This window comes from Tauraco erythrolophus, chromosome 13, assembly GCF_009769465.1.
Source record: "Tauraco erythrolophus isolate bTauEry1 chromosome 13, bTauEry1.pri, whole genome shotgun sequence".
Taxonomy (NCBI): Eukaryota; Metazoa; Chordata; class Aves; order Musophagiformes; family Musophagidae; genus Tauraco; species Tauraco erythrolophus.
In genome coordinates, this window is record NC_141477.1 from 3,000,012 (window position 1) to 3,017,553 (window position 17,542).

At 37.6% G+C, this 17,542-nt stretch overlaps 1 protein-coding gene across 1 annotated transcript in view; it reads right to left on the reverse strand.

Annotated features, from left to right (window-relative positions):
• Positions 1-17,542, reverse strand: part of CHM (CHM Rab escort protein) — a 64,956-nt gene that overhangs the window by 46,536 nt on the left and 878 nt on the right. The window contains exon 2 of the mRNA XM_086619639.1: positions 7,026-7,092. Within this exon, the coding sequence (XP_086475765.1) occupies positions 7,026-7,092 (67 nt within the window). The remainder of the gene's footprint in view (positions 1-7,025; positions 7,093-17,542) is intronic.

A 17,542-nucleotide genomic window follows, 5' to 3' on the forward strand; every position in this document is an offset into this window, starting at 1 on the left:
CACTAATTCTTGTAAAATAAAAAGTCATTTCAGGATTTAACTCTGTTTTCTGGCACTTTAGAAATATGAAAGATACCAAAAATACCCTCCTGAATGGATATCTAATGTTATCGCATAGACTAAAAAACCCCACGTTTAGAGAGGAAGATGAGTTTTGCATTTTACAGAATAATGCACAGACTGTTAAATCAAATTAACTTAAAATCTTATCACAACCCCTTCCACTTTTAAATTGCAGAGATAAGTGTGATAAAAGTGACAAATTGAATTCCGGTTTGATTCTGCTATTTAAGATGGGATGTTTTTGACAAGGCTTATCTGTGCTGACAAAGACTTCCCGAGGAGCCAGCCCCTTTGCAGGACCACAGTGATGCTCCTACCATGCTGCTTACTTAGCATATGAAGGACAGATGTCTGCTAAACAATTAATTGCTCCTGACTACAAACTGACCTAAAAAAGTCTTTCAGCTACTGCAAGGCAATAGCCAAGAACATAAATAGGACATCTTCTGCAAAGATGACAAAATCGACCGAATAAAGGTGGCTTCAACAACGGAACATGGTGCTTAAGGCCATGAACTGGAAGGACTGGGTCTACGCTTCCAGAGAACGCCCAGTCTGCCCTGCAACTGGGTTACTCTAAGCAGATCTTCATCTGTAAAGATGGTAAAAAGGAGTTCATGTCTCATTCTGTGAATGTGACACGGGTGAGCCTTAAAAAGTGCTGTTATTTGGTATCACCCAGAATAGGAAGCAGTGAGGATTAATATATTAAATGTCTGATTTTGTCAGATTTCCATCTGTAAAACAGTAACTGATAGCTGCCTGCAATGGTAATCTCCAGATTTGATTTAGCTGTCAATGGTGCAGGTTCATTTCTTCCCTTTTTCTTAAGATTCCACTGAATAAAGAGCTCGATATACATATATTATCTGCCACTTCTGGGATTTCCAAAAAGCACAGCCACGAAGATTTATTTTTAAGGGAATCTGCCGCCTTAGTTGCAAGTTTCCTTGAATATGGAATACAATCTGGCTGTCAGAGCAAGCAAGGCCATTGATCACAGAAACCGCAGAAAACACCTGTCTAAAATCAGGACTGGGTTTCTTGAATCTATACCAATAGAAATCCGTGCATATTTCAAAGAATCAAAATTAAAACCTTCAGTAAGAGAAATGAGTATGTTCTTTTCATAGCACGTTACAAAAGTTTATTTGTGAGCTGTCAGACACCTTTGATGCAAACATTCCTCTGTTCACCAGGTGGGTTTTCCTTTTGCTTTTCTTTTTGACCACCACTGATGTGAACCAACCTTTCCCTCCTTCCTCTGGCATCTGAGCTCCTTGCCCAAGTTATCCTATACCACCTCAAATAGTAATCTGGCAGACTAGACATGCTGATATAACAAGCAGAGTTTTTATTAAAAATCTTGAAGAGGAATTCTGAAAAGAGCTGGCTAATGGTTTTACAATTAGGAGCCCTTTGTAACCAAATATTTTTGGTTTAATTGCCCTGAAGATGAACCGAGGAAATCCTTTAAGTAATGGCCAAGATCAAAGCCTAATTAAAGCTAAAATATTGTCCCAAAATCTCAAGGACTAAGCTTCTCTCTTCTCTTGCTATATTAGAAAACTACAGAGATGGATATTCCCTCTCTTGTTTAGGGTTATAATTCAATTATCCACTAAGTAAGAACATGAAACATTTTTAAGGTGTAACAGCAGAGACAGAAATTAATTTTTCTACCAAGTTAGACAGAGCACAGATGTTTTCTTTTTGTACCATTATTTCCCACATGATATTTGCCCAAAACTTCTGTATTACCTAAATTGTCATATGAATTAAGATGATGCTGCTTTTAGTTCATATTTTTCAAATCTCGAATCTTTTCAGAGCTAGCAGCAGAACTGCTGAAGTCATTTTTGCAAAGTTTTGGAAATGTAGCCCAAGTACAGTTTTACCTCTGGAAAAAGCTTAATTCTCTCTTTTCCTACATTAGTTTGCCATTTTTGCCTCAGTTACGAAGATCATTTTTTCTTCCAACACTTTGAAAGACTTAACAAATCCCAGCCCAGAACACTGAAGTTGCAAATTGTTCCCAACTGATTAACATCCTTGGACTCCGGACCAAGAGAATATCTAACACATCCTTTTGAAGACACTGCAATTTGAGAAACTGAACACTTGTGAGAGAACAAGACACACCAGTAAAACATCAGAACAGGAAAAGCATTTCAGAGACTCTGACTGTTGAGAAGATTGCCCTTGAGTGCCGTGTCACAACAGCCACGGTGTAACAGTCAGAGCTGGTGATGCCTGAAGAAAAGCTGCTGATGCCTCATGATTGCTTCCAAGAGCTGCCTGTATGCGTCTGTCCGGCATTCCATCTTCCAAAAAGGAGTCTCTGACCATCAGAGTAGCTGTCTTTTGCGAAGGAACTTACTGCCACATCGATTGTAAGGATCCGAACACAAAATGACTTGTGTTTCAAACCCAGAACGTTTCATGTGCTACGTATTAAGTACACAGTCACACGTATTCCAAATTCCTATCCCAGCATGGTAATCATGTTTAGGAGCACAAGAACTGGACTATGCCTCTTGCCTTCCAAGAGGAAGGGTCTAGAGAGATCCTCCAGCTCAATAAGAGGGTGACAGTGGCAGTCACTTGTACTACTTTACGTTATATTCTGGGATATGAACACGACCAAGGCAATTATCACGGAACAGTTGAGACCATGTTTTACTCTCTAGTACCTTTGCTACGAGATCACATCCTAAACCAAAATAAAAATAAAGACAACTTTTTCAAAAAAGGTCAAAAGATACCAGAATTAAATTTTTCTGCCCAGGTTTCCTTCCTGAAAGTTAAATAATTTCTTTATTTTTCTTGCAAGAAGTTGACCTGCTTTGAGAAGAAACCTTTTCGCTCTCCAGTTGCTGTACTTACACAGCTACCTGATTTCACAGAAGTTAAAGATCAAAAAGAAGGCTATATGAAGACATATAGGTTGTATTTATGACATATTTTACAAGTTCTGAAAAAAGTAAGACAGATTGTCTAGCAAGAAGTAGAACAAACCACAAAAGCAGGTATCTTGGAGGAGGGAGGTAAACAGAGGGTGCCTGGCATGCTTTTGGATGCTTGGATAAAACAAAACTTCGGACACAAGGAACACTCATGTACTCTACAGGCAACGTAAGGTCAAAAAATAAGAAAGATGACAGGTATCAAGAAGCAAGACAAGAAATAGACAGAGCAAACTGGGCACAAAAGAGGAGTGAAAATCTTGCATCTTGACACTCTTTTGCCTTTGAATTAAACTCTACCTGGAAAGGTAAGTTGGTCAATGAGGAACAACATGAACAACAAAACTATAATCTACAAATGCTACATTCTAGACACTGAAAATCAAATACAAAATGTAGCTAAACATACCTCTATAATTGTCCCATCCTCAGTAACCCACTTAGCACAGAGATGCATAATTGTAAGAAGCAAATAAGCAAAGGCCCAAAAGCACAAAACAGCAAGCCATTAGAAGAAAGTCCTGTGCATATGGACAATTAGCATGGGAAGTACATTCACTTCACGCAATCAACTTTTAGTCTTGATCTACCTTTCTTCAGCAACTTCAAGTTTAAAACTAAGTGCCAATCTCCACATTTTAAATTGCAAATTACTTTTCTAAATCACTGAACAAATATCCTTGAAATTCACATGTCAACAGCTCATTAATATCTACAGTAAATGTAGCTCTCCGAGAAGCAGCACAGATTTTACGTTTATTGAGACAGATAGCTGGCACAGAGAAATAGAGCTCCTTCAATTACTAGTTGGCAGAAGCTAACTTTAGTTTAAAATCGGTCTCCAGGAATTTATGGCAACACTGCAGTGAAGTAACTATTTTGAATAAGATTAGCTACTGTTGATGGCAATGCTTGGACAGTGTTTATAAATCAAACTTAGAACTTAGTATTTTATAATGGGCCACTTCAAAACTATCTTCCATAATCACCTATGCAGTATATTATGATAAATGCAAACATGGCTGGAGACTAAAAGTAATAAAATGATGTTCACAAGGTAATGAGTGGAACCAAACTATAAACCAAGAATTTATCCATATACGTTTTCTATACCTTGTGCCTGACTTAACTCCGACCTTCGTAGAGAACAAAAGATTAATTAAAGTGGCACACCTAACACAAACGAGTACTTCAGTAACCCCAAATCTTCTTTTCTTATACTCCGAAAAAAATTAAACTCATGATCCTTCAAGAAGGGAACAACATATATTGATAAAAAGTGATATTCTGAATAGAAACAGATTTTTTTGTTGATCGATTTTCAATTATACTGTTACCTCAGTGAAATGAAGCTTGAAAATTCATCTAGAAATGAGCATATTAAACTAGACATACAGTAGATAAAATTAAAATATTTTAATTCAGATGATTCTCTGGCAAGCTTTCTAAAACTTAACTTTTCACTTCAAATTCGAATGGCATCAGGGTGGGGGTTTTCTGTTGGTTTATCGTAGGCTTTTTTTGCAAGAGTACTAACTTAAACAGGGAAAGCAGATGGCTTGAAACGCTTCCCTGTTTATGGGGAAGGGGTTGTACAGTATAAACATTTCTTTTTTTTTGCCAAGATATGGATTCCAGACCATGATTCAGTGAGCAATACACCAATTAAAACGGCAACTATTAATATGACAGAAGAACACCTTGACTAAGAACACTTTCCCCTGACCTTAGCCTGCACTAGAGTTGGAAAACAACTCCACAGGAGAAAGGAATCAAATGTGGAAGCCTTCATTTTCATCACAGAAACAAAAGCATGTGTGAATGTAAATGAGCATATTTAAGTGAAAACAGTAACAAACAAAATCTGTATTCCACAGATCTAATTGCCTGCTTCTGCGAGTTTTCCGAAAGGCTCTTCATCATACTTAAAAATAGGCATGGATAAAAGAAATCAAAGTTCCAGTGGCAAACTACTCTTACAGACTTTGATAGCCAATGAATATGAAAAACAGAAATCACAGAAGAGGTTCATTTAACAAAATCTAAATAGTCTACTGGTAATATAAGCATTAAGCTTAGAATCCAAACGTAGCCATTTTATTCATTCTGTATCTGCTTCTTCTAGAATTAGGTTTTTAATATTTTGGTTAGTAGTCTAATAGCTAATTTAAGAATTGCTGTACCAAAATATTTGAAATTAACATACCCGCATACATAATGCATGAGGTCATTACAAAACCTTCAGTATCGCTACTATGTAGTTGCATGTTTCTTTAAAATTATTACAACCTTGTTGTCTTTGTTTCAACTGAATAATTAGTTACATTAAATATGGAGAACCAAGTATCGCCTTGCTGCGTACTATCCCACTGCGACATAAAATACTAGAATATTAGCCCATTTAAGGACTTTTCTCCTTACAGCTTCTAGCAATTTTCCATAGCTTCTGAGCCTAATCCTTAGTGCCTGAAGATTCATTATGACAAGTTCTTCATCCAAACGCCCTCCTATTGACAAAAACTACTGACCCTGAAGCACATCACCTGTCCTCATTCCGGCCCAAGACAGGAAAACAGAGGCGTTGTGGGTGGTATAACTGTAAACTGAGCAATTACAAATCATACTTCATGCAATCAAGTTGGTGAGCTACCTTGCAAATTTTGAAATTGTGTATGATTTCAGATTAGAAATAAATGCATGAAAAATTAATGGGTTCTTTGAAGGGCTATAGGCAAAAGAAATTACAGAAGTTTAATCTTGAACTAACGATATTCAGCGAAAATGAGCAGCAGAAAGCACATCCTTTTTAAGCTCTTGGTGCAAGACACAAGAAACACTGGAAACATGTATACTGTCTGTGGGAAAAGTCTCCAAACCTAAGTGCTGGACACACAGGTGCACATGGCAAGAACTTTCACAGAAAGGCAAAAGCTCAAAAATATGATGTAAAAATAAAATACCATGCTAACCTTGTAATTTTTGGCGAACAAGTACTACCAATCAGAGCATTTAAGCTCACAGCACTCTTGCTGCTACCAGCACCTCAAAACCACCCGTCACACCTCTCTGCCAAAACCCAGCCAGTATCAGCTAGAGAAGAGGCAACAAGTTGCCTCAAACTAGTCTCCACACAGGCTTTTACTGGTTATTAACAGAGTTATGATTTTACAGTTAAACACGAGATATTTTTTCCTGCCACTTCAGATCAAATTTTACCAAATTATCCGCTTTGGTTGCATGCATAAATATTTACCACAGCTGAAATGCAGAAATTTGTTTTACCTTAGAAAATTATTACGCATTACAGGCTACGACAGTCAGCTTTGGCTAATCGGTAAAGAGAAGTTAAAATGAAACTTTCATCTCGTAAAAGGACACAATGAAATATGCTATTCCAAATGCTTCTGTTTCCAAGTGCAACAAAAGCACTTTTTAAATCCATTGATCTCAGTGGTATTCTGTACTCTTCTTACAAACTGCTTTAGCATGGAATAGAGGGAAGACAGCAAATAAAGAGCATCTCCTGCCTTATCAGCCAGGTTTCACTCTTCATTCTGGCAACAATTAAAATGCAACACCACAAGTATTAACTTCTCTAGGCCTTGAGAACTGATACAAATGAGATACTAGTAAAACATTTTGTCATTAAGTGATAATGGCTCAGGTAAAAATTCTCACAAAACCAGAATGCTATCATTACTGTCTGGAATAATAACGAAAGGCAGTTACTAAACCTGTAACCAGTCCTGTCTGTAGGAAAGGAGCGATCAACAGCATCCCTGACCAGATCACTTACGTCCCAAATTACTGAGCCAGCACGCAAAACTTGCCTGTTCTATTGATGGAAATAACACCCCCAAAATAAGGTAGAGACAGAAGCGTCAGATGATGCCAGATGAACACAAAACACAAATCCCAAAGGGCATAACGACACAGACACAGATATACTTCCAGCCAGTTTAACCCTTAAAAAGGAAAATTATTCGAGTGACTTACGAATCAACATGAAGAACTCTCTGCCCACTTCTGGCACATGCCGCTGCAATAATAGATTCAGGCAACCCTGAAAAGACATACACAATTTTTAGAACTTAGTATGCTAAGATATGTTAAAAAAAAATGAAGTTACAACTGGGTCAAATCCAGGCAATTCAAACAAAAGAAAGTTTACAATGTAAGCCACTGAAATTTTTAATACTCTCATGCTACTAAAATAGCGAACACTATTTGGTGTTCATGAACATTTTCCTATGACTCCCTTGAATGCAATACTGGTTTTTTATTTTTAAATAATTGTATGGCATGTGTCACTTGCAAATACTACTACTTCTGAGTTAAAGCTTGTCACCAGTGTCTTCTCTATACACCTTGTTATCATAAACAGATTGAGCACTCACCAGCACAATGACACCCAAATTTTAGAGGGATGCTCTGGAACTGTATCCCTCCTGATACAGACAGGTATTATCTGAGGGCATTTTTGTATATTTTTGTTCACTTCAAAGCAGCTCACAATGTGAAGACTGTGCAACAACCCATTAAAATCATGTTTTCACGTTAAAGAAGTTATGGCAAATGCTGCACACCCTGGTATATTGTCCAAGGATGCACTGAAAAGTGTGAAGGTATAAACCCGTTAGGATGGCATTAAACAACTGTGGGCAGCAGGTAGAGTCCTGCACGGTGCTGTCTCCTCCACATCATCTGCTGGCAAACACCTCTAGTGGGAAACGGTCTCAAGCTGTATTTGGACTTTGTTTCCAACTGAACTAACTGGTTTGCTCCAAAAGAGCGCCCAGGAGTGCACTCAATATTGTGCATGCAGACCAAGACCTGGGTGTAAGCAGAAAAGCTAAACTGCCAGTGCAGGTGTATGTTCACTTTACATTTGAGGGTCTTACTGGGGACAGAATGAATGTGAGATGGTTGTCCTTAACGTGGGATCCCTATCAAAACCTCCCACATCAGGCCATTACACTCTGTCAAATTAGTGTGTTTGCACTGTATTTAGAAAAGATATGTAGTAAAAAAGAAAAGAAACCAAAAGGTTAGTGATAATTTCCCTACCAGCAATACCTGCTTGGAACAGCACATGACTGCCACTGGGAGTTTCACAAATAAATGAGGCTGTTCTCTAACTTCTACTCCCACTCACCAGATTTCTACATGCACAGTTAGATGACTCGGGGTTCTGAGCACACTCACAAAAGAAGTACAGCCCGCGAGCTAAAAGCGGTGTGGCACTGGCTTTGCTGAATTATCTTTTTAAATCACCTATTGGCTGTTTAAGCAGGTAATTCAGTAAAAGTGATTAAAGTTCTAAGGGACTGGTATTAGGAGACACTTAGGCTACTATTCGCTTAAGGGATGAGGTTAACCAAAGTGATCAGATCTGATTCACAGTGCAAAGCCAGAAGCAGCTGCACCAGTACAACTAAAGAGAAAGAACTGGAAGTGGGAAAAGCAGGAGTGGTAGGGCACCAATGTCTTTCGTTAGCTTTGGGCCAAACATCATCTTCATGAGAATTTCAGGCCTGCAGGTACCCATTTCTTCAGAGAGAACACTGCCTTCACAAAGAAATAAAAGGTCAGCGTGTTGCCAATTTGATGATTCATCTAAAACAGAGTTTTCACTTACCTAGAACAAGAAGCTGTTAGACTTGAATGGGATATTAAGTACAATTTAGCCCTCACAGAGGCAGGAACAAATCATTTTCAATGGCTGGGCTAGTCTTTGTTAATTCTAGAACCCAAAATGCAGTACAGAAAACACCTAGCAGGACTCAGATACGCAAGACCAGAGTTTCATGAAGCCTTTAAGCCAGCAAAGGCAAACGTAATCACTGAAATAAGGAGGTTCAACTCTCTACCCTTATCTTTGGCCATTCCTGCTCTCTTTCCCCATGAAGTATGTGGTCAGTTTTTGGCAGCTCAGTTCCGTGATGGTGCTGATAGTTCAAGAGTACAAATGCTTGTAACAATACAAGGAAGGAGGTTTAAGATAGGGATGACAAATTTTCCAGGAAAAGAGCTAAAACTTCCCTACAAATTTTCCATTTTTAACACTTACTACTTTGATAGATTAAAAAATAATAATAAAAACCCTTTCTGAATTGAAAAAAAAAAAACACCAAACAACAGAAAAAGTTTTAATAGTTTTGCATTTTTCATCTTTCACAGCAAGTGAAGACTTATCACGGAATTAATCTCTGGAGGGAGAAAGAGGAATTGTATCAGTTCCTGGGACAGTCATTTTGCAGCCTAGAAAGGCTAATAGATAACAGTCATGTCAAAACAGTGAGATATGGCATTTTCTTGTTTGTTGGGTTTTTTTTTTAAAACCTTCAATTTCATAAAGTTGCTATATTGAACCAACTTAGAAATTAAAATCCACTTTCAATGATATAAAGTGTTCAGCTCTTTAGCACATCACAAGGTGTTCTGGTTGCCTTGCTTCAGAGCTAACACTTGCAGTATACACTATCTGGTTACACCAGTTTAGGAAGCCTGAAGTGCTAACACCAGACCAAGATTCCAAAATCAGCACGTAGCTTATGTTTAGGATGTAATCTTCTGACAATACAAACCCACTTTAAAAAAAATCTGAATATACAGATTCACCATTGAACTAAAGGCACTTCCAGCATTAAAAGCTACTACCAATATAATCTGGATAGAAAAAGACATACATGCTATACTCTGCTCGAAATGCAGATGTAATTTTCTGGCAGGAGAAAGAAGGGGTGACGTTAAATGTGACTGGGAAAATGAGCCCAACGAACTCGTGAGTGAAGAGAATCTAAATCAGTATTGACGTGTTGTAAAGGCCTATGAAATGCCTCTGATAAGTCTTTAGAGTTGAATTTTTTAAAGTAAGAACTCAAAATACAGACCGTTACAAACAAAAAGACAAGGAGAAAACACCTAACTGCAGCACACACCTCAGGACTGGAACCAGACCCTGGATGCACACAGCTTCCTGCAAAAGCAACTCCCCATTCAGCTGTCCTCCAAAAGTGTGTGTATCTACATTTCATTTCTCTCCACCTATAAACTATCTGGAACACAATCTACAACTACCATTCTGCTTGTAGTTCCTGAGAAAGGTTTTCTTTCCCTCATTTGAGCACAGAGAATATTACTCTGGAAATGGAATTGAGAAACTTGTTTCTCCTTCCTTATTGATAAAAGCCACTGAGAAAGTGTTGTAAAACATCTCCAGTGCTGCCTGGCTGACCAGGACTGGAGTTATAGCTACCAGGGCATAAGTGATTGCTTCAAGCTTGATCCAATTGATACTGTGTTGGAGGTCTGTTCTTCCATTAACCTTGGATGAAATTGTTCCCTGAATTAGCTTCTTTACTCTTGAAAGCTGGCATCAATTTTCTTCACCACCCCTCTGCTTCCAAGATACTGTAGCCCCCCAGGTGCCCACTGGCAATAGAATGAGAAGATGAAGAAAGGCAAAGCCCATGCATTTTAGCTTTTGGAGAGGCTCTTAGAACAACTTGATGGAGCAGGACACCATTTACTCCTCTGGGACAAAACCTTGGTAAACCAAAGAAATAAGACTGTGCCTTGGCACCAGTTTCTGAATTCTCTTCTCCAATAGAAATAAAAGCACATGGAAAACAGGTAGCTTTGTCAAAAGCAAGTTACTCCTACATGTGATCTGGATTGCATGATGGATAGTTTAAAAAAGTGTTTTCCACAAAAGAAGGCTCTGGTGAACAGACCATTATAATATAGTTACAGACAGTCCATCTCTACCTGAGAAAAAAAACAACTAACTTGGAAAAGCCTCCTTGCAGAAACAGTAGAGATTTATTTAACGACAGCATATGAAGCTGAACTATCTCCTACAGGATGTTCACACAGTTGTGCAAAGTAGGTCCCCTTCAGATTATTCAATAACACAGAAATATATTCTTTTAAAAAATTGTTCCTATTTGGAAACAGTCACCTATTCTGAACTTTGATCCGTCAAAAACTCTAAGCTGGATTCTATTCAGATTTTGAAATGCACTCAGACCCTAGCTACAGGGCAGAGCAGACTCCACAGCTTCTCGCTCACAGTTTGCTTTGAAGACAATTATTTATTACAGGATCCAAGTGATTGCAGGAGAGAGACTATATCCCCAATATTGATCCTAAAGCTTCACTTACGTCTAATGAGTAAATAAAGCTGGGTATCTCTCAGATGTTTTTCTCATGAAGGATTATCCTAATACTTCCTGCCACTCATCCCTCTTGGGGAACAGTCAGCTTCTGTTTCGCCAGTTCAAGGGATGGAAGGCTCAGCACTACAACCTGTGTCACTCATCACATTTAATGGTTTTGAACAGGCAGCTGAGTAATGATTTGGATCCAGTAACTTGGATCAAAGAACAGGAGGATCTAAATGAGAATCTACCTTTTCTTTTAGATGGTAAAAAAAAATTCTGAGATTGTACTGCTATTGAAATCAGTAATCAAATTACTGAATCATCAAGAGATCTGCCCTCTGATATAATCACTACTAACCAGTATTCTCCTACTAAGCTGTTAGGCTTATTAGTTACCATGAAACACAGCACACATTTTCTTGTGTCTGAAACGAAAAGGATTACTGCAAAAGAACACTTTCTCAAATAAGGTTCCAAATCCAGACAATTTTTACACTTCCAATGGCAGGAAATAAGGAGTCTGAATAGAAATTGCATGATCCAACCACAAGAAAGCAGCAACAAATCCAGACTTCAGTATTTTCTACATAAACATCTGGCAGCACACAATGGATCTAGGTAAAGGAATAAGGAGTAATTTATAAACTAAACAGCTTCACATGTGTAGGAGCATCTTGCTGCCCAAGTTGTTCGCTGTGAACTATTTCCCAGCCATTCAGCTGATAAGCTTTTACTGAATTATGCAAGCTTCATCCTGAAAAGGTTTAAATGCTTAATTTGCTTCACTGTATCTACTAAATAAATCACAAGTGGCTTTTTCGTAATATAAAATGTTGAAGGGAAATATATTAAAAATGCTGGAACGTAGACAATTTCAAAACAATCTTCCGGAGTCAGACAGTTGACCAACCGCAATAAATTTTGTTTCTATCCATACTTTTAAGAAGAGCAGAGCAGATAACTCTGGAGAAGTTCACGACAACCTTCACGATATGTTTTCGGTATATGTAAAACTTTAAAGGCATTTTACAATTTCCTCGCAAATGAAACTGAAAGCTGTATATAACATTTCAAATTAAAGCTAGCTAATTAAAATTGGTAATAGGTTTAATTCATTTTATTATATCTTGTATTGGAGAATAATATCAGAAAATATTTCTCCATTACGGAATACGGTAGTGGCATAGAAATGACAACCCATTAAGACCAGTAAGAAATTGTAACTGGTCAAGGAAGGAGCCACAGGTAAAAAGTTTCTTCTCCTACATTGGTAATTCCCTGTAGTTATCTGCGTACCATCAGAGGAACGTAGCAACAAAACCCACAGAATCTCACAGTTGGCGTAAATAAATGTTATTTAGAAAAGGAACACAAGCAGACACTTATGCTCCAAATAAAAATTAACTTGCTACTAAAAATCCTGCTCCATCCAAGCAGCATTCTCTGAAGAGGAAGGGGGAAAGGGGGGAACCAGCATGAGAACACACTTTCTGAATCTGGCTCCAAGTCACCACAGCCCAGGAAAAGGAACACACACGCCATGCAGACACAACTCCAGCCTATCAAACATTCACATAAAAATCGGATCACTGGATGAGTCACATTGCATGGCAAAGCTCTGTGGTACCCAACACTTCCCTCATGGAATGCCCAAGACACCGAATCAAGGTAACAGATAAAAAACCAGTACCCAACCTGGCAGACCACAGACCACTTTTTGTACTACAGGTGAAACCAGAGTACTCCAACAGGAGGAATTCTGTTAACTGCAAAGGAACAGCAGCTTCACTTTTCACTACTAGAGGGCTACCTTCCAGTAGAATGGTAATTTTCGAATAAACATCAAATTTGTGTACTTTATATAAACAAATATTACCTATATAAATACATCCCCTTAAATCACATCTATTAAGGAAGACTACAGGTAAACTCCAAGCGATTCTTTCCGTCTTAAAGAAAATAGTAAAATTGTACTGAATGAAGAGGGTTGGTAAGTTGACTTCTCCAGCACGTTCGACAGCTGAGAGTCTAATCTTTGGTTTACAACCAATAGCAGCAGATCAAGAAAAGCACATATATTAAAAGATCTGTATAGTAAGCCACATTAAGTTTTCTTTTTACCCACGTCTTCTAACACTTTCACTTCCTTTTCTGCCTCCCTGCAGGAAGATAGCTTGCTCTCCTTGCTCCTCACACATTTTTAAACACTTCATACAAGGAGATCTTAGAAGTAAAAGATTTCTTCTCCTACATTAGTAATTCCATAGTTCTCTGCGTACCAACAGAGGCTCTTACAAAGTGCTTTGCTTGGCTCTAGAGCAATCTCAGTGCACCAGTGACTTACAAAAAGATGAGTTCTTGCACGAAGATGGAACTACCAGCTTTATGACCATTCTCTAAACTGGAATGACATTTTCTACTGGCAATAAACATCTTTTTGATTACTACTGATTCAGACCAGATTTCAAAGTACCTTGCTAAGACTTTTTCTAAAGAAGTCCTTCACCTTGATATGCAGATGACCTACCCTCTGTTTTTCACGAGGATGGCGGGAGTACTACAGTCTCCTGTTTTGTAAGATCAGCAATACAATCTGGAAAACCTGACGAACACTAACGGGCCGAGAAGGACAACGAAAGATTGACAAAATAACAAGTTTTCTTACAAGAGCAGCAAGGGACACTTCACAGTATCTGGGAAAAAGTCCTAACTGAGATATTAGTGGGAGGCCAGGCCTCCAAGAAGGCTGTCAGAGCACCTCTGCTACACAAAAGAATTCAGGGTAGAAGGCACGCCAGAAAACAACCCCTCAATTTTAATCTGGTTAAAAAAAAGTAAGATAAAGACATGTTTATACTTCAAGAATACTAAAAAAATAAACTAAACAGTGGGGTAAGGAGAAAATTGTGAGTCAGTGTTCATTTTGTTTGACATTTACACAGACAGGTAATTACTTATTTACAAATGATAATAATAATATGGGTCTATTTCCTCCTTCCAGACATCAACAGTACCAGTCAGTGCCACTGTCTTAGTCCACAATAACCACTGACACAACAAAATATCCATCTTCCATTGGCTTTCCATCTGGCTTTTGTTGTAATAACTGTTGACGTCAACTGGAGACTGTGTACTCATATAAGATCATGTAACCAAAATATCAGCCCAGAAGATGCATTAAAAAACATTTTAGGCACATCCTAAAAATATCCTCCAACAATAAAAACATCAGGAATTATTATTTTTTTTAAAATCAATCTTCAATGTTAACTTTTCAATTCACATCTGTAATATTTAGGTTAGTTTTTCATGGTTTATTTTAAAAAATATTAGTATGTGGAAGTGATTTTTCCTAACACTCTAACTTACATAAGATAAACATATAGTACTTACACCAATCCCAGCATATCGAACAATAAATAATAGATTCTCCTGACAGGACTTTGATGACCTGGCAAAGCCCGAGTGCTTTCAGCTAAAATCATATGAAACCATAAATCACGTTTTATTTTATAGAATATTTCAAAATGGATTCCTGCTTTCTACCTTGAAAGTCATTTCATGTGTTATTTATAACCACCGAAAACCAGAATGGAAAGAAAATTGCATAGAACTAGAAAATTTACTGTGACTGCTTTTATAAAGAATAACTCCTTTTTAGAAAAAAATTAGAATTACTGGCAGACAAACTTGTGAATACAACCACCTTTAAAGAGCCATATCCTTTATCTCACAACTTCACCAACAGTTCATACAGGCCCTCTGCAGCACCAGAGCCAAGTCTAAGAAGTTAAGACTGGATAGAATCCAATCACTGAAGACGTCTGAAGACAACGATGACCACGCATCCCTATCCACGCCGCTCATAAATATGCACAGCCACGTTGCACATCTTCACATGTAGTGGTTTCTGCCACAAAATCAACATTGCTATGAATTTCCCTATTTGACAACTGCCGAAAGACAAAAGCTCTGCCACCGACTCCTGGCTCTGAGTGTCACTCTCAAACAGACGCCTGTTTTCTGAAATAAGTATTTATCAAAGAACTCACAATGTTCCCTCTTGCTATAAACGTCCTACTATTTTAATGCCCGCGCTAATTTAAAAGTTGACCCCACAAAAGCTTATCAATAATGAACTCGTTTAAATGAACATGACTAACGCCCACTGTGAATTCCTCGAGCAAGCACTTTCACGAGCCCTCCAAACCTAGATCCTACAGGATCACTGAATACCATGAATACCACTTTTCAAAGAACAGAACTTCCAAAATACCAGAACTACTTTGAAGACTGATGATATTGCTGAATATTTGCTTTGGCAGAGAATCATCCATCCAATAAATCCATTCCTGTTTGAGTGGTGGGTAACTTGACCATAGCACTATATTCAAAAAGCAGGAAAGCAGGGTACGGGAGGCGTGAAGGGAAGGAGTGACCTCAGTGCTGCAACAAAAAAGGAGGTAGGACACAAAAGCAGGATGACAACAGCTTTAATTCCCATATTGTGTTGCCATCGAAATCCTCCAGGTAAGCTCACCAATTTTGTGTCCTATGATGATCTAGTTTTCTTTACAACTATGGATATAAATTCCATAATAGTAGTGAAACTTTTGCTGCCGAACCCAGCAGGACTAGTATTTTGTACTACACAGTATTTTATACTACTACTAGTATTTTGTACTACACAGTATTTTGTATTACTACCAGTATTTTGTACTACACATCCATCTGGCTCTAAATTTGCCTGCCAATAAAAAGTTTAATCTGGTTAAGGAAAAGTAGTTTCTTCAATAAGTGAATTTACTTTTCCCACAGAAATACTGATGAAGTAATTGAACCTAAGCACTGAACAGAGCACTAATGACTAAAATTTAGTGTGAGGTTCCATTTTCATCAAGCTTACTACAGGAAAGCAGATAAATGAGCCTGAAATTAAAAAAAAAAAAAAAAAAAAAAAAGGAAATCTAATGTTACCACTCCATCTAATCACTAAAATTAACAGATGCCCAAATCATAAAACCAGAAAAAGGCCATACATGCAGAAAAGAATTCAATTACTACTCTGCAGTTAAAAAGATCATTAACACAAACATTCTAGTTATTACAGTATGACAATTAAACATCCATAGGTACACTCAGCACTGGTTATGGCATTAAAAAACAGAGAGTTAAAGACAAGGCTGAGATATTTCCTCAGGAGTCATCTCCCAGAAGAGATGAAAGTTTTCCTTTGAATTTAATACAGATTAAAGAAAACAGTCAACAGCGTTAGTCACTGTTTACGTATGTTCTGAGTAAAAAGGAACACAAAGTAAAGACAAAATAATTACTAAAACACAGAATTCTGAAAATCTTGAAATTAGTTATAGCAGTACTCTCTACACATGGGCAAAATGCATCCTTTAATACAAAGCCACACCACACCACCACTAAATACAGCAACATCTCAGAGGAAGGATTTAGCAGCTTCCTTAGTAGCTACAATAGCTGCTTATACCACTTTTTTCATCTTCTATTTTCCTTAGTAGCTAGAGTAACTAAAGAGCCTAACGTTAATATTAATTTTATAAACCTCTGAGTTGCCTTTAATTTTCTAAATCACTGCATCATCTACATAAATACTATTCTTCTCATGGCAGTAAACAATGAATTATCCTCAAAATCACAGAAGTTACACAATTTTTAGTATTTCACCCTTTTAGTTTGGTACTTTGGCCTTTCATTATTTTGCCACTCTTCTCATACACTCAAAATATTCACAAATCTGAACCCCTATGAAAACATCACATTCATTAGTAGGGCTTCCACTCCGTACAACAGGGTTAAGAACACAGAAAGGATCTGTTAATTTGGTCAAAAACCTTAATTCTGTATTTTCAGTAGAGTTATGGTCAACAATGGGGACAATATGTTTTTATAATCCTTTGAGCAATTATACATACACTGTAAGGGGATTATGCTTTTCTAGTAAACACTGACAAGAGCAGTTACATTAAGAAACTCACTCATTCTGTTCCAAGTTGCTAGAAAAGTAGTCTTAAATCTGAAGGACACAATTTGACAGATTAATGAACTCCAAAAACATTTTGTGGCTTCTCACAGAAAACAGTAACGTTTAGAAGCGTCTTCTCTTTTGTGCTTCAATCAACATCCTGAGCTGAGCGTGGAAGTCATAATAAATGCAAACAAAATTTGAGTGTAAATTTTGGACCTACAAACAGTACTGTATTTTGAACATTTTAAGACCAGAGCTCAACGTTGAATTTAAGCTGGAGGCTTATCAAGACCAGTTTGAATCAAGCCACTGTCACCGAGTTCTACAAAACAGAAATCTATTTCAATACT